The 24,239-nt window shown below is 44.3% G+C and overlaps 1 protein-coding gene across 5 annotated transcripts in view; it reads right to left on the bottom strand.

Moving 5' to 3' along the window:
* Positions 1-352: 352 nt before the first annotated feature.
* The window catches only part of RPAP1 (RNA polymerase II associated protein 1), a 59,360-nt gene continuing 35,473 nt past the window's right edge, over positions 353-24,239 (bottom strand). For 4 of the 5 annotated variants that reach the window (XM_090033389.1, XM_090033388.1, XM_090033390.1 and 1 more), the window contains 13 exons: positions 21,601-21,735; positions 21,275-21,454; positions 18,738-18,895; positions 17,561-17,740; positions 15,528-15,726; positions 13,496-13,605; positions 11,703-11,898; positions 10,410-10,559; positions 9,014-9,156; positions 7,078-7,882; positions 4,684-4,860; positions 3,906-3,962; positions 353-3,036 (listed from right to left, as the gene is read on the bottom strand). In XM_090033389.1, the coding sequence (XP_089889515.1) occupies positions 2,890-3,036; positions 3,906-3,962; positions 4,684-4,860; positions 7,078-7,882; positions 9,014-9,156; positions 10,410-10,559; positions 11,703-11,898; positions 13,496-13,605; positions 15,528-15,726; positions 17,561-17,740; positions 18,738-18,895; positions 21,275-21,454; positions 21,601-21,735 (2,637 nt within the window). In that variant the 3' untranslated portion in view covers positions 353-2,889. The remainder of the gene's footprint in view (positions 3,037-3,905; positions 3,963-4,683; positions 4,861-7,077; positions 7,883-9,013; positions 9,157-10,409; positions 10,560-11,702; positions 11,899-13,495; positions 13,606-15,527; positions 15,727-17,560; positions 17,741-18,737; positions 18,896-21,274; positions 21,455-21,600; positions 21,736-24,239) is intronic. The other variant, XM_090033392.1, reaches the window with a different exon arrangement.

Below are 24,239 nucleotides of genomic sequence, written 5' to 3'. Positions count from 1 at the left end.
AAACCTTCAACATCAAGGACTTGCCTTTTAGGACTCAACTTCAGCTCCCTGTGATTTCAGCTGCAATTAGGGACTCTCAGAAGCTCTGAAAATCGGGTCCTCTCTAGTTGAGCCCACCTGATTAGTCCACAAGATGCCCTGCTTCCAAGTCAAAGGCACACAGATCATTAGAAATTATTGCTTCATAGTGGTCATATGTTCCTACAAGGAGGAATCCACAGAGAGCTGAATCAAGGCTATGAATGTTTTCAATAGTGTGTAGTAGTCCCAACGTACTATTATTCATAGGTAAGCAACAGCACCACTCAAACCCAAATATAAAGATAAAGAAATGAAAGGAAAGAGCACCCCCTCATGTCTCCAAACCTAGAGAACTATAAATATTTATTCACAGCTTTTGTATAATCCAAAATGCCACTCCGCACAGAACAATGGGCTGCAAGGGATTTGGCAACAAGAGGCTGGAACAGCAGTGTACTACCGAGATATGTCACTCACCAACTCAATTATCTAATGGGTTATTAGCAGCCCTTAAATCTCCTAATTTTTCCTGAAATACTGCTCCTGGGTCTCTTGCCATCTTGAAAAGATTTCAATAAAACTTTTAATCACAGCAAGCACATTTAAGAGAAAAAAAATCAATATTGGTCATTTCTTGCATTTCTGACCATGAGCTATTGATTTTCAGCTGTTAACATTTTAAAGACACAATAGAAAAAGGATTAAAAGAAAATGGATTAAAATAGAAACCCTGGCACTGTCCAGATCCCACTTTTATTTCAAGTGGAAAAAATATGAAGAACCAGAGAACTTTGGCTTTCTAGTAACTTGTGAGAGACTGGAACAACCTGCACAATCTTTCGCCTAAAGGTTCCTGGCATAAATTCAATTGAAGCTGGTAGCAAACTGCAGTCATCAGGAGCCGATTACTGGTCATGGGCCTGCATGAAATGCATTAGGTATCTACCAGAGAGTGAACTGAGACAACCCTCTCTGACCATGCCACTGGAGCAGCAGATGGGGATTTAAGTCTCAATGAAGGTAAGCATTTTCCCACGTCCCTTCCCCTCAAAAGCACATCTCCTCTCCCCTGCACTTCTCTATCTCATTTCCCCCTCTCCTACCTGCCCTTGGGACAGCACCTGGGGGAGGGGAGGTCCTGCCCACTCCAGGTGGACTGCACAGGAGTTGTGCTCAGCCCAGATCACAGCAGCTGCAGCACACAGTCATGTTCTTTCTCCTGCCTGTTCCCTACAGGTGTTCCCTGCCAGCCCAAGAGCAGGCACATGGAGGGGAAACATGCCCCTCGGCCATTGCCACTGCTGTCCCTGGTAAGTGTGGCCCCTGTGCAGCCCAGCTGGAGCTGGCAGGAGCTCATCTCACCCCCAAGACAGCATCTGGCAGTGGCAGGCAGGAGTGGGTGGGAAATAGGAAAGGTGGGAAGGGAGAAACGCTTACTTGCTTTGGGACTTAAGTCCTTGACAGTTGCTGCTCCTGCAGTGCTGCCTGCCTGCCCCAGCTGGAGGAGGGGGGAATGGAACAAGGAGGAAGAGAAGGATGGGGGTAGGGGGTGCAGCCACCCTGCAGCACCAGTCCATGCAACTGTGCCCCCTGCCCCGTGTAAAATCTTAGATCAAGTTCTGCAAGCAGCACATTATAAAATTCTCCATTACCATTAGCATCAGGGGAGAAGTCAAGACAGAAACAGGGTATGCAGGGGAACTCAGCATGGTCTGTGCCTAATCTGCTGTGTAGATAAATGTAGGTTTTTAATCTTCAGGGCTGTCACAATCCAGCACCTTCCAAGAAAGATAATTCACTTTTAAACATGTTAAAGAAAAAAAGTCTGAGCAAGCTCCAAGAATGAATGTTCCAAAACAAGGTTTGTTGGTTATAAAAAACCTGGCCCTGAAAAACATGACAGGACAGAATGGAAATCTTCAGGATAGTAAGCACCAACTCCTGTGAGACTCCCTTGGGTAGCAGGTACTCTCCCTGATCATTTTTAGATCACCATACTGCCCCACTACACAAGATGTTTAGAATGAGGATGTGTATCCATGAGCCACTTTAAGGCTTAAACTTCTTTGTCAAGCCTTAAATTCTATTCTCTTTCTCTCAAGAGAAAAGATGATCAATGTAGTTCCCAGTCAAACAGATACTTATTTTTTTCTTATAGGAAACAGCTGCAGCTGCCAAACATCCTGTCCTCCAGAGAGATAATATTTTAATCTTGTTATCCTTAACGAAATTAAGAGAGAAAAGAACACAACTAAAATGGGATGATGCGCACAGAGACATGGTTTCTACGTGATGAAGCATCACTTCCTCATAGGTATGACACAGTACAACGTAAGACTTATGTATGAAGCACCCAGATCACCTTCCTGGAGAGGCTGCTGGTGATAAAGGACAATTTGACACAATCCACTTCTTCCCTCCTTCCCTGAAGCCTACAGAGAGAAATCCTGCAAAGTTCAAGACACAGAAAAGTTAAGAGGTTCTTGTTTAAAAAGTAAGAATTGGTAACAGATACCACATTCAGAAAGTGTACCTTCCAGTGTGAGGTTTGACCAATTTTTCCCACTTCATTTAGTTTATTAAACCAGCTGTGCTTACACTTTACCATGAAGACATTCCTCTTGCTCTGCAGTAGCCACAGATCCCCGAGATGTTCCAGTATGAGACACACCTAACACCATATGCATTTCATTCATAATATTACATGTGTTCAGAGTGTCCTGCTTCCTCTTCCGTTTGCTGACATGCCAGGGATGCTCAAGAAACACATCACACACAATAAGTCTACTTAAAATTTTTCACTGGTTTGGAGACGACAGCCCCTCTTACTTTTAACCACCTAAACCCTTCCATTGCAGGAATGCTTTGCTATGGTGATGTGCTCTCATTGAGCTCTTTCTTGGTTACCATTTGCAGGTATTTTAGTCTCAAGGGAGGGAGCTCTTCATAAAGTTCAAAGCCCAAAGGGCACTCTGAATTCAGCAGTTTGTAATAGAGAAGATGCTTTTTCAATACCTGAAGAAAGAAACAGACATTAAGCGTGGCTCACACAAGGTGAAAATCCAGAACTGTTTTTACATCCCACTTGTTGCACATTGTCCAGCTGCTCTAAGGTGTTCAACACCACAGAACCAAATGTCTGTAGGTCCTGAGCTTCTTCCTAGAAGAGTTACCATCTTCACCTATGCTCTACCTGTCTGAGATTTCCCCATTTGCCTACAGCTCCTCACCTACCACCCATGTCCATTTCCTTCCCCTGTCAGCATTCAAATTAGGGCATAACTGGGATGCAGGAACCTACCTTACATGATGGGTGCAGAGGGCCAAATATGCCATTTATTATGACCCAACTGATATATACTGCATGGCCCTTTACAACCAAGAAGGGTAATACGAGACAGGTCTTTGTAAAGGCATCATCAGGGAAAGGGATAGAACATATGAACAAATGTTATACATTAGGAGTTTGATGTGATCTGTGCGATGTGACTTTTTCCAGTTTAATTATGTATCAAGAAGACTGGCCACCTGCTGGCCTCCTGCGCATGGGTGACTGGAAACTTTTCTGGGATTTCTGAACAAAAATACTGTTCATGCCAAATTCATGGATACAGAGAGAAGGAAATCCAACTCAGTCTCACAGCAGGTGTCTGCCCATAAATGAATTGCAGGGTAGGCTGCACAAGGGTATCAGATGCTGGGTTTTTAGGCATTACAAGCCAAAACCCTGGTATTAAGGCTCCACTTGATCAAATTAGCAGCAATCCACTTCTAATCCATCAAGTTTGGATAAACAGGGAATCCACTAGGCCAGAGATTCAGATTTGGCCAACAGCAGCAAAACTCATCTCCCATCAGCATACAGTGGCTAGAAAGGAGCCTACCTCATCCACTAAAAGCCAGGTCTTTCTCAACATACTTTTCCGAGCAGCATCAGCCTCCTAGGAACAAGACACAGATGCTCAGCTTAATGCAAAAGAAAGCTTAAGACAAGCACATTTTTCCTTCAGTGCTACTGGGGGAGTACCCCTATTGTTATGCTGCACCATGCAGCAGTGGGTTCTATGGAAAGAGTTGTTCAGTATGTCATAACTGTGGTCCCATTTCTCTCCTTCTTCCCCAAGTCATTAACTTTTTGGAGGCAGATGGGTCAATAAGGTCACTCAAATTCACTGCTGAAACCCTAACTCTTGTCTCCTGGCACATCAGCTATCAGGCTTGCATAATATTACATACAATAGAGAGGAGCGTATCTAATGGTTAGAGCATGGACTTTTGGGTTCTGTTCCTTATTGACTTGACTAACCAAGTCACTCAGTTTGCCATATATATCATTCCACCCTTCTGGACAATGGATATAGTATTTACTGACCTGGAGTGCTATGAAGAGGTTTGTTAACATTTGTGCAGCACCACAGTAGTCAGCGGATAAAAAATACCACATGTGCGTGGTACTGCAATAAATAGAGAGCAACTCCTATTTGAGGATTTCAAACAGCTGAACAGTCCTAATGACACTCTCATGAGGAAAGAATTACTTCCATTATGCAAAGAAGCAAAGAGAGGCACAGAGTGGTTAACTGGTCATACAACATGTCTATAGCAGATCTGGATCTGAAGCCTGAGCACCTAGCTTTTTAACTAAAACTATCCAGTACAAACCTGTGTCGTGCTGCCCTGAGAGTAAATGAAGCTGTTCACATGAGCCACAGCCACAACATAAAGGATTGGGCACCAGCTGGGGCGCAGCACACCAGTGACCAGTGTTCGGAAATACAGTCTCAGGAGGTTCAGGCTGTCCTCAGGAGGGGAGATGTATTGCTCCAGAGGCACAGGAAACTGCAACAGAGCCAAAAAAAAAAAAAAAAGCAATATCACCCTACCTCCTTTCCAGAGGATCTTCAAATACCTCCTCAGCTGAGACGCAAAGTATTCCATTAGATACAATATACTCAGAAAGGGACAAAAGATAAATGTACAATATGACCATTAATGTTATTCCTCAAATTTCAAACTTCATAGTCTTGCTGTAAGCTAAAATGTCACTGGAACTTTGCCTTCTGTATAAGGAATTCTTTCTTTTCTCACCTATAATTTAAAAGGTAGATGAAACAGCTTTGCTAACACTTTTCTAAGCAAAATTCATTTCAAGTGGTGACAAAGCATGGAAAACACCACCATAACCAGTCAATATTTTGGAAGTGAATTAGCATGTAAAAATAAGGGGTCATAATGAAGACTGTTCTGTAACTTTCTCTACTTTCTTTCCATGTATTCTGCAATTTTGGGACTGTTGAATCCATACTTTACCACAGTACTGGCATCTGGAATCAGAGCCTTGATTTAAAAAAATAAATAAATAAAGGTTAACATTTAGCTAACTGTTTTAGTAGAAACAAAATTTAGTGTGCTCATCTCACAATCTTAATACCACTCCACAGTGTGAAATGTCCCCAACTGCTCGCTCCCCTGGCAAAAAACCTCCAACTTCCCTCAATAAACTTAGTCAGAAAATCTGAGTTGTCAATATAAAATAACTTGATATACAGAACACTGAAGATAGTGGGAGAGCATAAGAGAAACTGAAATCAATATAAAAAATAAACCCAAAGGTCCAGTGCAGATTGTATTACTCAGCTCCCTATTGAATTGTTATAAATAAATAGATAAATAAAACTACCTCTAATTTTGTGGTTTGATTAGAACTGCCACAGGACTTCCAGTCTGCTGTAGTAGAGCAATACAGACTCCAGGAACCCTGCTGCAGACGTTAGGTCCAGTTTGTTATGGAGTACCCAGGCCCTAGACTACAACAGATGCTACTGGCAACTGATATAATAGCCTATAATTGAAGGAATGCTGGTTTCAGCCCACGTGACATTTTAAGTTCCACATATTGGACTTTCTTCAGAAAGAATGAAGAACTTGTCACCACTAAGGGAGTGTAATTGCTACACAGGGAAAAAAAAGAGCCAGGATGAGTCCAGTTTCAGAAAGGAAAAAGTAGGAATGCACCAACAGAGATTTTGGGGGCTCAATATCAATAGCCAATTTTTAAGGAGGCATAACGGCTGATACCAATCCAATTTCCAATACAGCTGTGTGTAGCTGGTAAGTCCCTTATGGTAGAAAGGGGTGGGGGGTCGGAGGGAAGCAGCATGGGGGGCAGATCAATGCCCCCCTGCCGTGAGGGAGTGAGACAGGGCAGACACTGTCCAGCTGGGGCAGAGCAGGACACGGGACAAAGCTGTGGTTTGTCTAGGGGGTGGTGTAGGGGGGGAGGCTCCTGCCACTGCTTGCACCCTGGGAGGACATGGGGGGGAGAGGGCATGTGCCCCTAGATCTGTGCAGGGCAGGCTGCAGCTGCAGGCTGGAGCCAGGACTGTGCTTGTTTTTTCTCAGTGGGGGCTGGGCTTGGGGCAGGCGGTAGCAGCGGCACTGGGAGGGGGAGCTATGGGGTGGTGGCACTGGGAGGGGCTACAGCCCAGCACTACGACCGCCCACCCCAAGCCCAGCCCCCACCAAGAGGAGCCCGGCACAGCCCCAGCTCCAGCCCACAGCTGCAGCCTGTCCACCCTACAGAGATCTGGGGGCACATCACTGCCCCCCTGGGGTGCAAGCAGCAGCAAGAGCCACCCCCCCCCACACGAGCTGTGGCTCCAATCCACACCCTGCCCTGCCTGGGCAGTACTTGCCTCTGTCCACTCCCTCCCTCCCTCACCATGGGGGGCATTGATCTGCCCCCCCCCACACCCCTTCCCTCCCCCTCCTCTTCCACAACAGACTTACCAGCTGCACACAGCTCTCCATCCTGCCAGGCTCTGCCCCTCACCACCTATGTGCTGCACTGCAGCTGTGTACACACAGAGGCATTTATCAGCCAAATTATTGGCTGCGTTGGGCTGATTTCCAATGTAGCTAATTTTCTTTATATTGGTGCCAATCTGATATTGGACCAGTGTATCAGTGCACCTTTACGAAACAGTCATAAAGGATATAGTATTCCATTCACTGGAATAAAGTGACATGCCAAGCAGCCTACAATCCAAGAGTTACCTGTTGGAATGACACTCCCAGAGCCCTCAGGATGCTCACATGCTCCCCAAAAACAGCCAGCCGGAGCTGTACACTGAAGCGCCTCTGAAGAGGGAGAAGAACAAAGGCTCCAAAAAGGGGATCCCCAAAGGAGACACCTTCAAATTGCTCCAAGAGGCTGATATAGAGGTCATGGAAGGAAGCCAAGCCAGGGAGAGGAGCATCCAGTTGCAGAGAATCCAGGGCCTTCGGTTGGCAGTAGAGAGACAGAAGGGCAGCAGTATAACAATGGACAGGTCCTTCTAGGAACAAATCTCCTCCTGTTAGGAAGATGCACATAAGCCGTGCAAGTTTGGCAGCAGCTGGTATACTTTCAAGTATCCTGGCACGCCAGGTTTCCAGAAGCAGGACCCATTGCAGATTCCGGGTCACAGTGTTCACTAAATCAGGTGGAAGAGTGTTGAGTACAACCCCCTGCGTCTCTGCACTAGTCACTTTGTTGTAGAGGCTGATAAGGGGAAAAAATGGCCAGTCAGAGGGTAGAATGGGTCCTCTGACCTGAGGAAGCAGCATGGATTGGATGAGGCAAGTCCGACCTTGGTAAGCAGCCTGGGAACGGACAAGAGAAGGCTCCAAGTGAACAAAATGAGAGAGGTAGCAGGTTCGGATGAAAGGCAGATGCTGGTATGATTCTCCCAGCAGAACACCACGGCTGGGCTTGGGAAAAACTGCTGCCACTGAGCCAGGCTGCACCAGCCTTGCTCTTGCACCCAGATGAAGGATATCAGAGAAATCAGCAGCCACTGGCCCTCCAGCTTTCCCTTCTCTGCAAAAGACACACAAATGTAGCAAACATTGGTACATAAACCAACATAAAAATCAGATGTTGAGCTTCTATTAACTCCCTCCCAGTTGCCTATGTTATCCCAGGACAAGGAGCATTAGACTGCACGGCACCACTGACCCCACCTATGCTTTCAAGTTGGAACAGCACAACAATGCTGCCAGGAAGCTAATCTTGTCGGCATCCCAGGTGCCGCCAGCAGGAAGTTCCCATAGCTATTTTTCTTAGCTAGCAATGGCAGAGCACTGCAAGTGGGAGCCAATGCAGCTTGGAAACTCGATGCTGGGGTACCTGCTGTCACCATTTGGTTAAGGAGATGCCGCACTTACCCACAGGCTGTCAGGAGCTCAACGCGAGATAAAACACACTACAAGATACCTATGTGCACTGGCTGAACAATACTAGCTATATGACTTTTCAGCTGACACCAACAATAAATCATTAAAAAGGTATGGCCTAGTTACTAGAATATAGGTCTGGGGAAAACAACCCTTCTCCCCCGCTCCCCACCCCACCAGCTCTGATCTCAGCAGAGACTGACTCCTTCTACAGGCTCGGATACCTTATCTGTTAGGTGAAGCTAACTGAGAAGGCTTTTGTGAGAAGCAGTAGTGCCAGTTTAACACACCGAGCAAGAAAAAAAAATGGAGATGTGTCCAGCCTTCTCCAGGGAAGTACCCTGGGTGGTCTAAGGCAAATTACAATTAGGACAGATTTCCATCCGTTTCCTAGATATTACTAAATCTTGACTCAGCATTGATGCCACATTGCTCTTAAGAATGAAGACACACGACTGATTTCCTGTTGAGGCTGTTGGCATAGCAGGACACCTGCTACTGACAGGAGACAACAAGCAACTGATCTTATTTCTCTCATCCCTATGCCAGAGACAAGTCTGCAGGTCAGGTCATGCCCCTGGCCCTCACCAAAGGTCCTGTAGCAGGGGCATAGATGGTGCACACCTTTAGCACAGGCTTTATATTAAAGGCTGAAAATCTGACTAGAAAAGTAAACTTGTAGCAAAGTAAAAGCTTCTTTCTTTCCCAAACAAATTTCTCCATATACCAGCCTAGAAAGAAATTAGATTCTTAAAGAAAAAAATGCAAAGCTTACGGAATAAATTCTGGATTAAACGCAAGACCCAAGAGGAGCTCATGAGCCAGATGCTCACTCCCTGGCAACAAACAGCTTAACAACGCCATAGCAACGCAGTGATGGAGAGAGGCATGCTGGGCATACTCTGAACAAGTGCCTGCCTGCACAGGAAACAAAAACCCAACAAGTGAGAACATGGTGACAATTCTTAGCAAGACAGTCACAGGAAGTCAGAGGGCAGACAGCTGGAATGGGGATCTCTCTGTGGATATCAGATGTAAAATCAGAATGAGGTTCTCACCTGGATATGTTTCCCTTCCACTTCTGGTCATAAACTATTCTGTACTTTGCTAAATAGGCTGCTGTGTTCTAGCTCAGAGGTGGCGGGGGCGGTTAGAAGTATATAAAAAGATTCTATCAAAGTTTGTAAAGCATTTTGAGGTCTAAACTCTGCATTCGTGGTCCAAAAAATCAACTGAACAAAATTCAACACAGACATACAAAATCCTGCACTTGGGACAAAACAACTGCAGACAAATACAGACTAAGGGACAATTGGCTTTGCTGCAGTACTGCAGAGAATGACCTGGAGGTTACAGTAGATCAGCAGCTTAATAGAAGCCAACAGTGAGCTCTTGTTACAAAAAAAAAAAAAGGCCAACAGCATATTGGGTTGTCAGCAGCAACAGGAGAATCACTTGCAAATCAAGGGAAGTGATCCTTCCACTCTATTCAGTACTAGTGAGGCCTCATAAAGGATGTGGACAATTGAGAAAGAGTCCAGCAGAGAGCAACAATGATTAGACGCTTGGGAAGTACGACTTCTGAGGAAAGGCTGAAAAAACTAAGACTACTTAAGTCTAAAGAAGAAAAGACTTGGTAGGGGCTGGGGGAGGTGTTAACAACAGTCTTCAAATACCTGAAAGGTAGTTATAAAGAGGGTGGCTAAACTATTCTCTGTAACTGTAAGAGACAAGGCTAGAAAAAAAGGTCTCAAATTGAGCAGGGGAAATTTAGGTTGGAGATTAAGAGCTTTCTCACTATGAGGGCAGTTAAAAATTAGAACAGGCTAACCACAGAGGCTGTAGAATCTTCATCCTTGGAAATTTTCAAGAACAGGTTAGGAAGATACCTGCCCGAGATAATTTAGTCATGGCTGACCCTGCCTTTAGCAGGGGATTAGAGTAAATGACCTCTTGAGGTTGCTTTCTAGCCCTATTTTCTATTAGGCTACAATTACTAAGTGCAGGATGATGATGGGTATGTGAGCTGGGGAGTCAGGAAATGAACATCAGGAAAGACAAAGACCAATTGATTCAAAGGGTCCGGTGTCTGCTGAATGTGTTAACTGGAAAGGGAATCAGGGTTAGACTAATCAAAGGGATGAGAATGAATAAAGTGTTAAAAGGGTTACCATTTTCTGGGCCAATGCTAACACAAAGTACTGCAGATGGTATTCATGCCGCAAGATCCAGGCAGATGAGGGAGTTACAGAGGGTGGTCCTTTGGCCCAGCTGTGGCACAGATAATCTTTCAGACCTTTGAAATTCAGCACACAGAAGTACTGTAGGAGAACCAGAAACAGGCAAATACAATTATCATCATCCCATTCAGGGGAAATATGAATCTTAGCAATATCTTCCACCTTGCATCCCCTTCCTTTCCTCAAAGAATAGCCACAAGCTCTTCTGGACAAGCATGCTTATAATCCAAAGGTGACCTGAAAAAAACTCTCCTTCTTCCCCAGGGCAATGAGAAGGTCTCTATCTCCGAACTTCTCATTCTCCGCCACGCTATATGCAGTATCCACTCACAGATAAGCCTCTTTTTATGCATCATTTGTGCATCTGTTCACCGCTTCAAAAGGAGGCACCAGTGCTATTCTCCAAGAAAATGTAGTTCCAAGGAGCTGAGCAAAATAATTTCAGCATAAAACCAGACAGCAGCCTTGAGAAGAGCTTGTACCAGCTCTCTCTCTCAAAGAACTGCTTTGGTAGTTTTGGTATTGCTCACTCCATACATATTTGTGTTCACTCACTGTCACTGCATCTAGTCACAGAAAGCCTTGGTTTCCTAACTTTATCTCCAAGGCCCCAACACAAAACAAATATCTGAACATCGTATTCTCTTGTGCTAAAGTCTTATGCCAAGTGCCTTTGTATATGAACAAAAACTCACAGCCAATTAGTATTCACCAATATAATGGCTCTCTGAACAGGAAACTCTGTCCAGTACTCAACCTAAATGCTTATTTAAATTTCACTGGGATATTCTTCACATTATACCTCCTTCAACAACCCCTCTCTTCCTCCACAATCTTTAACCTTTCAGACACTTAGCTATGTTCCACATCTTAGCCATTGTTAAGGAAATCAATAAATAATTCCCTCTTCTAGCCTTTCCCTACAAATCAGTCCCTTGAGCAATGTGACTGTTTTTCTTACATTGCCAAGCTACTTTCAGCTGCTCATTTTTGTTTGTATAGTGTGCATCCCAGGACTAAGTATATCAGAAGCAAGATCTTGCTACTTCTGAACTTAGAGGGTTCTCCTTACCACTTTGTTTTACCTTTAGCCAAAACCCCCCAACTGTTGAGTATAAACAATCCTACTAATGTCACCCGTACAGCATTTAGATACAGGCCCTCCCCTCCCTCCCAACCAAGCTCATATTCAAGTGGAGTTCCTAGTAACAAGCCAATACTAACCTTGCTGACCAGGCTTTTGTGGATTTGGGTGATACTGTTGATGAGGAAAAGAAGAGCAGTAATGAAGGGAAAAGGTGACTTTGAGCCAGCTAAACTCATAGGGGGTTTGCCTCCAGTGCAACTCAAAGATACAATGCTGCAGACAGATTCTGGTGCCGGGGAACAAGACGAGGGATTGCATAGAGCAGAACACGGCCTGTGTGAATAAAGACAGATCAGATCAACAGCACTCATTTCACTGACGGCTTTCATGGCAAATTACAGATTAAAAGCTCCCATCTCAGAAATGTTTGTACAATCAACTGTAGCCACAGAGACTTTCAAGGTTTGTGTGTACACAGTCTCTAGCATCACAAGCTCCTCAGTAGAGCAGCTAACAACCATTTCAATACAAATTAACACGTTGGCTCTAACAAATTTCAGTTTTTGATTAACTGGTCATAAATTTCAGGAACATAAAGGAGACCAAGCTCTTATATTGTGCTACTCTTATCCTGTGCTTTTATTCAAAACTACTGGACCATAGATAACCAAAGAAACCACAGCTTTTCCACACACAGACCTAATCCAAATCACCAGCATTGGCCAATAAGAACATTTAAAATGAAAATACCTATGTAAAGAGTAAGAAGCCAACCCTGTATCTAAAAGACTAGAGTGTATTAAAACATAGGAGTTTTCAGTGTCCTCTTATACATCCATGTTGTGCAAGAAGTGTTGAAATTCAGGATTCTCTCACACTTTTAAAATAGATCTCTGCCTGTAGGACTATTAAGAAAGGCTCTTTGTACACTGCCAACCATGCCAGCCTGACAGGTCATGAGTACACTGAAAGATATACTCAAAAGGAATGGCTAAGCTTTGTGCTTCCAGTACAATAAAAGAGAGCAGCCAGTCACCTAACCTTCAGTAACCATGGGTCTGGTGTATAGGTGCCCAGTAGTGTAACAAGGGGTGGGTGAGCAGGGTACTACCACTGGGCACCAGTTTAGAGGGGGCACAACTGGTCTACCAGCAACAGCAAGAGTCAGGTGGGCAGGCTGTACCATGGCAGTACAAGCCAGGAATTTTGGAGTCCCTGAGGCAAATAAGACTTCCCCCCACCCACTACCAACCCCTCTCCTTCCAATCTCCAACAGAGTTTTGTCCAGGGCACAAACCTTGCTAGTTGCACCTCTGCAGGTGCCTCAGGCACAACAAGATCACAATCTTTTAAATTAAAAGCAGATACTAGGACATGTCCTTCACTGTGCTATAGCCAAGAACACAAAAGTCAGGGCAATCAAAACTGCACTCTAGTTCCTCTATTTAAAAAAGTAATGGGGAAGGAGGGCAGGTCATGGTTTACATGGACAGCAAAGGGCCACACAGTTACTACAGAGTAACTGTTCTTTCTTTAAAGGGTTGCCTACATGCATTTCACTTTGGTGATCCACAAGCAGGACACCTGAAACAAGGAGCGAGTGCTCTGAGTCTACTGTGCATGTGTCAGTCTCCAGTCTCTTGCTGGGAAGAGGCGAGAGAAAAGCACTAAGCTGCATACATGTGGAGGGACCTTCCACCAATCTAATGGACAGGGTTCTATCAGGAACAATATGTCCATATCATGTCTGGTGAGTAAACACACCAAAATAAACCACCTAAGCATGCAGCTGCAGTCTGACGCATGTTAGAGAGGTCATTTTGTGAGGTTCCCCTCACCCCCCCTTTTCTGAGCATGTCACATAGTTCAGAAATGAGACTGCATGTAGCTTGTCAACCTGCTTAGTTCCCTGTCCTGGTATGGTTTTTACCTGAGCACATCCCACATGCTGTGCAAGGCTGGCTGGCTAAGGAGAGGCAGCAGCACCTCAGATGTCAAATGCTCCAGTTCCTCCAAGCAATCGATTGGATTTAGTGATGGCTGCAGAAAACATGGGGTGGGGGAGAGGATTAAAAAAAAGGTATGTATGGAGGCAGTCAGAAAAAAAGTGAACAGTCTCTTTGAACAATCTCTCCTCAGGGAAGAGACTGCTTCACTTGCCTTTCTTCCTTTTTGTTTAACAGCTCTTTTCCTGCACGCACATTTTGCGCAGTCATAACACTATAGTTTAGAGTAGGTGTCTACAGGTAAATAAACCTCCCCTAGCTCCAGAGACATCCCCACGTAGTGGCCTGTCCATTAACCACAAAGAAACTAAGCAAGGCTACCTGGGTTCATAAACAAAGGCCCGGGATTACAACACAACAAAGGGCTAACAACTGCTCTGGGAATTTTCAACACAGTGTTATCCAGGACGTCAGAATCAGCAGCACACAGCAAGATCAGCTAAGCCACTGAGACCCAACTAAAAAATACCATGTAGGAGCACTGCATGGAGAACTTCATACTGTAAATCTAAGGTTTTAGTGGATCCTTCCCTCACTAAGACATGTTCAAACGTTATGAGAACATATCTTTTTATTTTGCCAGAATGCAATCTGATTAGGCCCACAGGAAGCAAGTGAAAACCCTCTCCAGAAAGAGGCTCGACTTATAATTTCAAGTTAAGTGGACATGCTGCCATCCTCAGTTCTGGATTTTAGGGTAGGAATGGCCTGAGAAATTCTGGATAACCACTATCCTAGGGTTACTACATGGGATTTTTTTTTTACCTTCTAATTCACACACTTTGTAAATATTTTTAACATATTAGTAGTATGCTATTGAGGTAAAACCACCTTTGTATCAGCACACCCCCCCTCACAATATTTTGCTTTCTTGAATTTAGAATTCAAAAATCTAAGAAGTGATTGGCACCATCCAGTCTTCCTTGGATAGTCACAGAAGTCCAGTAATAAATATTAGGCTATAAGCTGCTAGAGTCACTAGTTCAAACCCAGCACCCAAGTAGCACTAGATCAAAGTTGTTTCTCTCTCCTGGCTCTTTGTGGTCTACTTGACAAGAGCTAGCAATCTCCATGGAGCTCCTCATGGGCTAGCTTCTACATCACCACAACTAGTGCTAAAGCATGCTTATTTTGGGAAGTCTCAGAAGAGGTAGAAAGGTCTCAATTGTCAGACGCACAAAATTATCCCCAACCCTCAGAGGTGGTTCTTCCAAGTCAGGGCTGAGGCACGTTGGCAGGGTAGTACAAGAAAGCTTAGGTTTGGGTGCCAATGATGCATTGATTCTGGGGACAGATATCAGCCTTACTTTCATAAGCCTGATGCTTTTCATCTTCAGAAAATTGTGCTTAAAGATGACCATATACCATGCTAATAATTGGGTTCCTGCCTCTATCTGCTATACACAGTCCTGATAAGACAAACGCACCCATTTTCACTGTGCAGACACTTCCAAGTCAGACAGGAAAATATTCAACAACTATATGCAGTCACTACAATCTGCAAGGGATACTGAGTATTCAGCATGCTAATTGCCTGCATTTTAGATGCTGTCCAGTCTCGATTTCAGAGCTGGTAATCAGAATCCAGCTCTCAGTGCCCTGTTGGTTAGAGTTCTATCTTCTCTTGTTTCAACCGATTCAGGCTGGACATAAGGAAGAACTTCTTCACTGTCTAAGTTCCCAAGGTTTGGAATAGACTGCCACCGGAGGTGGTTCAAACACTCTGAATGCCTTCAAGACACATTTGAATGCTTATCTTGCTGGGATCCTATGATCCCTGCTGACTTCCTGCCCATGGGGCAGGGGGCTGAACTCAATGATCTTCCAGGGTCCCTTTCAGCCCAAAAGTCTATGAAATCCATGAAGCTCTCATTTAGGAATTAAGAAGGTGTTTTTGTTTTTTGGGTTTTTGTTTTCGTTTTTTGGGGGGGGGGGGGGGGGGTTCAAAGGCCTTACCTGTTGGCTGCAAACACTATAATAAACTCCAAAGTAGATGACATATGCTGTTGTAAGAGGCTGGAGAGCCTGCCAAGTTTCTAGTTGGGATATTTCCTGGAAAGATCTCCTCAGACTGGTCTCAAGGAAAGGTCGCAGGCCTGACACATGACTCCAGGTCACTGGTGGAGGCGGAATCTGCTCCCCATCTTGTGGGCCACTGTTGCAACATAACAGAAAGTGAAATGGCGAAGGGGAATTTCTCTGCAAGAGTTGGATTCTCCAAACATCATGATTAAAAATGCATGTTTCCATTGCATTCAGTCTCACAAAGAAAGGGCACAGAAGGATAGCCACTAGGGAAAAACATCAGCTCACCAAGCTACTTTAAGACAGTCCAGCCAAATTGATCTCTGGACATACACAGTCATTATATGAGCCTGTCCCTTTAGTCACAGCTTTTTTAACTGCTTATGCACGCTGAGCAGGTGCTTTTATGAAAACATCCACAACAGTTCTAAGAATTCTAACTAATTTAAAACCTGGCAGTGCATTTCAAAGGTTGTAACCCATTACCTTGCACTTACCTACTGCATCTCACCTGCCATCCCCCAGTTTGCATAGATCAGAGTGGAGCTCCTCACTTTCTTGCAACAAAAATAATTGTGTCTTCAGCAAATTCTATTGTCTACTTCATCCTCCCAGGAGTGATAAAGATTAAGATACTGGACTCAATATTGATCCCTTGGGAAACATGTTTTTAATTTTGTTCCAGTATGAGAATTAGCTACTTACTCCCACTCTGCCTTATACAAAAGAAGGGGAGATAGACAGCAAGAGTCTGATACTTACTACAATAAGTGAGTGTGGTAAAGAATGCACAGGAGTGGGGAAGAAACATTAAACTTACACAATAAACCTTACTGAAAAGTGTCAGGTGGGAGATGAATCACAGCAGATGGGATAGTGCTAACAGTTTGTTTTATTCGTGTTGTGGAACTTGAATATATGTCTTAAAGGTGTTTTATACCCAAAACATTTGCAAACGAGAATACTTTAAAGTGACATTGTCAAATTAGCTCTGTATACCTGATTACTTCAGCTGCAAGATGTGCTTCCCTCTGTTGCTGAAAGACTTAATAGTGAAGAGATACCTAAAATATATTTTGCTTTCCACCATTTATGCCGGGTCCTTTCGGTGCCTTGCTCAGTTCAGACAACAAAAAAAGGCAAGAAAGTTTCACTCTGTTCCTGCATCCTGGGTTCCTGGTTCAGCATTGTTTTATTTGAGTCTCCACTATTTAAAGGGAATGATTAAACCCAATAAAGGCCCTCACACCAGCTTTTCATTCACATAAAAATCACCATGGAAAGAGGACTATTTACACTGAGTTTTTATGATGCGGTGCAAAGGTCTTTTATTAGCTACACCTGTTTCCCCTCATCCCTCCCTCTCGCATTTGTTATTTTTAAAACTGTAATTGTTGATTGCCAGTGGAAATTTATTTCTGCACAAGGTGACCTTCAGGATGGAGAAGCAAGGGACAGTATCCTGGTCCGCGTTAGGAAACTACTTTAGTGATGCATTTTTTATATTCCGTTGGCTTAAACACAGAAGTATCAGACAGAAGATATATTTGCTTCGTTGCTAAACTGGACATACATTCCCCATCACAAGTTACTGTCTCCCTCCTTTTCCATGTCACATCAAATGTTCTGGCTAACCTGCTTAAGCCTATTCTCTTGGTAGGGTGATCTCATGCATGTGCACGTACACATATACAGAAAACCATGAGCTCCTCAGCAGAATTACCATATCAGAAGAGGACACCCTTATGGCCAGAGATCCTGTTGTCTCCTTTGTATTTTGCACTGACAAGATGCTGAAGAAAACCCCTATGAAATATGATTGCTAAGATTGTCACTGTTTGAATATAAACTATACAAAATGACAGAGGACAAAAGAAAGGAGAGATAGAATAAAGAAGAAATAACATCAGTGTTTCCAAGAGGACACTGAGACAATGCAAGATGACAGAAATGGTGGGGTCTACCTGCTTAGCTGGGCCTGCAGCTCTGCTGTGCAGCTTGCTGTCTGAGTAACATGGGTAAGCAGAGTGATCACAGCTGCTGCTCGCTGGATGGAAAGCTGAAACATGGGGCTGTTTTCCTGGGAACTGCTTTGTAGGTGAGGTAGGGACTGGAGAATCCTCACCAACATGGGGTAGAGATCCCTGCAGGTGGTGAAGGAAGAAATGAAAGGGTAAACAGGGGAACAACAGAACAAAGTGGAACGTTGTTCCAAGCTCTGCAGATTGAGACCCCTCTATTAGCTCAAAGCACTTCCAAGACTGACATGAATGGTGTCTTAAAAAAAAACAAAGTTTTTGCATCACATGCATTGCTTTGTTATTTAATGAGCTAATTAGCAGAGACGACCCTCGCCATTCACGGGATATACGTTCTCGTATCCCCTGATAATGGTGAAATCCGCGAATAAGGCACTGCGTTCATGAACTCAGTGCTCCCAGCGGCTGGGGAGGGTGCATTCTGTCTGCACTGCTTTTAGTGTGTGTGCTGCTGCTTGATGCAGCTCTCTCTCAAGGCTGCAAAGGCTTTTACCTGGGTGCGTTACAAAAACCGTGCTGCCAGATGTCATGAATGCATGGATCACTCAGATTACAGAAAGAATCTGCATCCAGCAATGAAAAAGGGAACTAAACAGGGAAAACTCAAGGAATAATCTGGAGACTTTAAAATGTGGCTACTGCAGAATCACAACCAATACCAATTAAGCACTAGACAGGAAAATCTGACACAGCTGTCAGAGCAGCAGATAGTATGTTCCAATTGTTAAATGTGAATGAGCCAAGAACAATTCAAATGTAACAAAACCCTTCAAGTGTAAACCTGGATAGAGCAGTGTTAAAGGTGGAGCAGCTTCATTCTTAGCTCATTCACACATAAAAATTAGAAGCTGTAGCTCTTTTTGAAAGTTTCAAATGTACTTGTGTTCACACCTAGAAAAGCAGTAACAGGATGCTAGTAATTAAATAAGGAATCTCACAGAGGGTCAGAAAAAGTTAAGGACACAGCATGCAAGTCTCTGGATGCTGAGGTTTCACTGGATCATAAGGAAAGGAAATTCCACAAATCCCTGCTTTTACCCCTCAGAAAAAGGAAGTTCACTGTCTTCGTTAAAAAGACATCCCATTTGGGTTTGGCCCATACCTGTAGAGATCACAAGCCTGACCATATCCAGCAGCCACTGCCCATAGCCGAAAAGCCTCAGTACTTAGCCTGATGGCTTCTTCTCTCTGCAGAGGAAGGTCTTGAGGATCCTCAGCTATAAACCGGCTCAGACGACTTTTTAGCTCAAATTTATTAAGCTGCAAAGAATAAGCAGACAATGAAGTAAACCGAATTCTTGAGGATTGGATCACAAGAGCCTCATAGTCCTATTCAGCCTAGTCTAAACTTCCCTCAAAATCGCTGTAACATTCATATCTAAATTCTTCTTTTGTTCAATATTAAGTTTTATTTCCAAAGAATCAATACATGATAAATGGACGCTAGGATCATGTCATGGAGTAACTGGAAGCAACCTACTGTCAGACTCTAACAGTCTATAGCAATGGTCTCCAACCTTTTTAAGTAGATCACCTTTGGCATTTAAAAGCAACCCAAGATCTACCATGCACTGCCCCCTCCTCCCCAACCCAGCAGGTAAGCCTATGGGGAGGGAAGGGGGGGCAGATCAAGGCAGAGGGAGAAAAAATTATTTGGGGGCATGCCCCCCAGCAGGTAAGTCCCAACTGGCCAGAGCCCCACTCAACTTGCCCCTGCTCCTGCCTCTGCAGCACTGTCCCTCACCACAGGGGCCTCCACCTCGCCCCTGTCCATTCCCTCCCCCACAGACTAATCTGCTAGGCTGAAGCATGCACACGTATGCATGAGGGCACTCAGTCCCACACCCCAGCCTTGGATCAACACCAAGAGGCTCCGAGAACTACAACAAGCATTCCAAAATCCACTGACTGGTGACTATTGGTCCATAGCAACTGGTTATTCTTTTATTTTTTTAATTTTTTTTAACCTGTTCATAAATTAACCTTGAATACAAAGTGAACTTTTTTTTCTTTTTGTACTGAGTGGCTGTCAGTACATTTTAGTTGTTTTTTAACCATAAAAAAGTAGCTCTGGAAGGCACCTCAGGAGGTCATCTATTTCAATCCCCTGCTTGACGAAAACCATCTGTATCTAAGCCTGCTTAGGCATGTGTTGTCTCTACCCCTTTCTTAAAAATGTCAGTAACAACCCTCACACATACAACTACCAGACAGAGTGTTGAAACTATAAAAATCACCTTTTACTTGCCATAGATAAAGCAAGGGATGAGGGCACTATCAATAACCTGCCACTGGAAGGAGGAAGTAGCTTGTTAAAACATGCTCAAGACATACAATAGACTGATATCCCCTGTTACAAGAGTAGGCAAAAACCATCCACAGTCCATGCTGATCTGACCATACAGTAAAATTCCTTCCCAATTTCAAATGTGGTAATCAATCTGACCATAAGCAAGGCCCTCTAGCCAGGAAATGCAATACTTTACATCCATTGTACTACTTTACTGGATGATGGAATTTCACTTTCTTTGGAAATGTTCTGGTTTAGTGAACAGTAAGGTTCCTCAGCCTTCACAGACTCTGAGGATAAGTTACACCCTTTAACTATTGGATATTTGTCCTCAAACAGAAAAAGGTCTAGAGTGTGGGAAAAAGGAAACAAATCTTCTAGGGGAAGGACATGTTATATTCTTTATATCATGACTATTTCATTGCGATACATGGACATGCTGTAGAGCATTTATTTACATTCAAGTTCATACAGAGCAATATGAAAATGAATGTACTAATGTATCAAGCTGGATTTTTAAGTGACCCCTGCAGATCATGGGACAAAGCATGACATTTTGAATGCTAAGACTTTTCATGCTGTTTCCATGGCTTGATGGTCTGACACCTAAACGCTTGCAACATGCCACACTAGGATGCTCCAAGTAACAAGATTGACACTAGGGTAGATGACCATGGGATACAGTGAGAGCTCTGAGAAGAGCTAGCCTGCAGAGTTTAGATTTGTACATGCTTGAGAACACATGGATATATACACACATACTGTCCATTACTCACATACATAATACTTCATTTTATTGCATAGAGGTTAGAGTTCTCTTGTTGAAAAGGGAAATTTCCTCGATGGTGATTTATTAGGTACTATTAAAAATGCTACATTCAAAACAGTTGGAGGACACAGAGATGGAGTCTTACTCTGGTCCTATTTGAAAAGCTTTTCTGTCACTGCAGTAACATGGCAGTGATATTGTCTGAGTCTCCCCTGCTTTTCTGTGGTCTGTTCTCACAACATAGTTGTGGAGTTGAAAAGGCCAATTTTTTAGCCTCTTGGGATAAGTCATCACCTGTAATCACAGGGAACTGGATTCAATGGCCCGTGAGGACCTTTTCAGTCCTAGGTTCCTAGAGGCATTATTCCTCTTCATTGTGAAGTTGCATCTGAATCAGCCTGCTCGAAACAACTCTCTCTACCTACCCCCAAGCTTTGGTGAAGTTTAGATCCAATTCTGCAGTTTAGATCCATGGCTAATTCTTCCTCTACCTTTGTGCAGAAAAACAGGCACAAAGAATCAGGACTTCTGCCTGTGCCCCTTGTGGTCACAAAAGCAATGTCAAGTCACAATCACTTACCAGTCTGGCTGCTGCATTCCTGCCTCCAGATGCCAAGACTCTAATGAACTTCATGGCAGTGGCACAAGCTACTCCATGAAGGCTGTTAAGCAGCTGCCCTTGTTCAGCCACCTGGGGATCCCACCGGGTAGGGAGAAACTCTCTAACAATGGTCTCAATCAGCCGAGGACAGTCCAGAAGCTGCAGAAAACAGCCAGTAGCAGAGACAACCACTCAGTAGGGGAAACAGTTCAAGCAATCAGATGGTTAGTATATTGAGAGTCTCCCTCTCCTCTCTCCATTTCTTGCTCCTTCCCCTATGAGCCCCTGCACAACTGGACTGTTACCTGAATGCATGCTTCAGAGGAATGCCTTGCTACACGGGTAAGAATATCCAGAATGTCCAGCACCACTGAGGGGACGGGTCGCACTACCTCAAGGATGTACCTCAGCCGGTGAAGGATTCTGGTCTTCAAAAGTCCCTGGAAGACAAGGGGAAAGAAAAAGCCTCTTTATACTCCTAACACTTACTCTGGACAAATTGTTTCTCCTGAAGCCACTGGGAGGTGGGGGGAAATCCTTTTTAGTTTTTCATTTTCGAGGAAAAGAATTTTAAATCACTTTTTAGAGCAAAAGGAGAACACTGTTAAGAATCACCAGCATGGAGGCAAACAAGTAAAAAAATCTGGCTAAGGGCCCTGCCACATGTTCAAATTAAAGATGATTATAAATCAGGTATACAGTTGTTGCACGTTTTCAAGCACTAACTCTGTAGCTGGTTGCCTCTTTTTATAACTGGATGGACATTTTTATAGCATGATAATTACTTTGCACATGTCACTGGTCTAAATGTATTGTGTAATTAACCAGTGAATTGTGTAATATATGTACTATTTGGCGACCCCAATCTTCCATTCTGGTTCAGATCAGTTTAAAGGAAAACCAAACCCTCCTGCTTCAGGACACCACTGAACAATGAGGAATAGGAAAAAACTTTCCTCATAACAGACAGATATGAAATGATGTGCCCAAAAAGGTTCTAGCATCTCTTCCTGAACCGTAAAGGACCAGTAACTGGTCCACCTAGCCCAGTAAATGGTCTCTATCACTGGCTGGTATCAGATGTCAGAGGCAAATGAAAGAAGCAGAGAATGGACAATTACCTCCTTTTTGTAGGTACAAAAATGGGGACACAGACAGAGATGAGGTGCCTTTTTCAGGGATGAACAATAGGAAGTCAGTCAGTGGCAGAGCCGGGAAGCAAAATTCAATTTACAGGAATAGGTTCATTCATTTCTGGATACTGGTATTAGGAATGTCCTTTTTATTTCTTGGAGTGTGTTAAAATCTTGGTACAGTAATTTGTTCTGGCATTTAATAAAAACACACTTACAATAAGAATAGGAAGATCCAACTTCTAAATATTAAAGAGTTAACAAAGAGCCCCTTAATTTCCACATGAAGCAGTATCTTTTGCTTTCTCCTCACACAGGAATACAGCCCTTAGGGTTTGGATTTTTTTGTTTGTTTACAGACCTGCTAAACCATTAAACACTCTGTAATTGAAGAAGGAGACCTGGCGCTATCTTACACAAATGGCCAGGATCACAGCAGCACCAGAGCTGTTCTAAGAATTAATGTGCATTTTAGATGCATCAAAGTATTCAGAAAGAGGTTTCACAAATCAAATGTGCCATTACATGTTGCACTTCAGCAGCCTGTGAAATGGGCATCTAGCTCATTAAAGATCAGAACTGCCTAATGCAGATCTTTTCTCAAAAGCCCCTGCCAGTCAGTGCCACAATCCCAGGCTTGGCTGAGTTCAGCATGTTTTTAAAAAATTGCTTTGGTTTAAATTTCCCCCCTGCCAAGCACCCTTGGTTATCCACTGTATCAGCCAAAAAACAGGCGCTGCCTGGATGTTTACACTGCAGAACGTTAGAGAACTTTATCCTAAGTCTCCCCTGACCTCAGGCTACTCACAATGTAAGATTCAAAACCAAAAAAAGTGTGTTTGGGGGATCTGGCTATTATACTGACCTATAAGTTTAGCTTCCTGAATTCTAAACCAGAAAACGATTTCTCCTCAGCTATTATTACTGCATTTCAGGGGTGGGCAATTATTTGGGCCCACAGGCTACATAGGGAGTTTTGCTGGGCTAGGTCAGCACCTCATTTTCCCCCTGCAACAGCTCACCAAAACTTCCCATGTGGGATGGGGCCATGGGTGGGCAGAGAGCTGCGTTCAGGAGCGGGATGAGCAGGCAAGGCCAGCACCACGAGGTAGGGTCACAGGGTGATGACAGCGCAGGCAGAGCTGTAATCCACTGCCTGCACGCTCCTGCGACAAGTGCGGGTTCCATGGGCAGGGTCATGCAGGGAGCGGATCATGGTTTTGCTCTGGCCCCTCACTATCAACACCCCAAGATCCCAGCCCCAGATGTAGCTCCCTGCCTGACCTGCTGCCCACCTGGCTGTGCACCCTGCCTACACAGGTCCAGGCCAGTGCTGCAATCTGCTCCTTGCAAGTCCCTGCCTACAGAACCAGAGTTCTACCCAAGCCTTGGCCCCACAATGTCACCACCCTGCAATCCCAGGGGTGTTATCCACCCACAGGCTGGGAGCTTTGTGAGCAGATACGCCAAGGCAGACGGTATAGGGCCACAGGTGGGCAGGGAGCCGTGTCCAGGGCCAGACCCCCAATCTTGGGATGGTGACAGCGCAGCACCAGGGCCAGGGCAAAGTCATGATCTGCTCCTTGCACACCCCTACCCACAGAACTTGTGCCCATCACAGGGGCACATGGGAAGTGGATTGCAGCTCTGCCCCAGGCCCCATCTCCACACTGTCACTGTCCCAAAATCCCAGGGTCTCCCTGGTACCTTTCATCTCAGTCCTAGATGCTGCTCCCTGGCCATCTGCAACCCTATCCCAGCCACCCAGCTAACTGTTCCGCCCACGTGGGCTCCCTCCCCAGTGCTGGGTG

The sequence above is a fragment of the Crocodylus siamensis genome, chromosome 2 (assembly GCF_052110815.1).
Source record: "Crocodylus siamensis isolate JL-2025a chromosome 2, ASM5211081v1, whole genome shotgun sequence".
NCBI classification, from domain to species: Eukaryota; Metazoa; Chordata; order Crocodylia; family Crocodylidae; genus Crocodylus; species Crocodylus siamensis.
The sequence above is the reverse complement of the archived record's forward strand: the minus strand, read 5'-3'. Positions and strand labels throughout refer to the sequence as shown.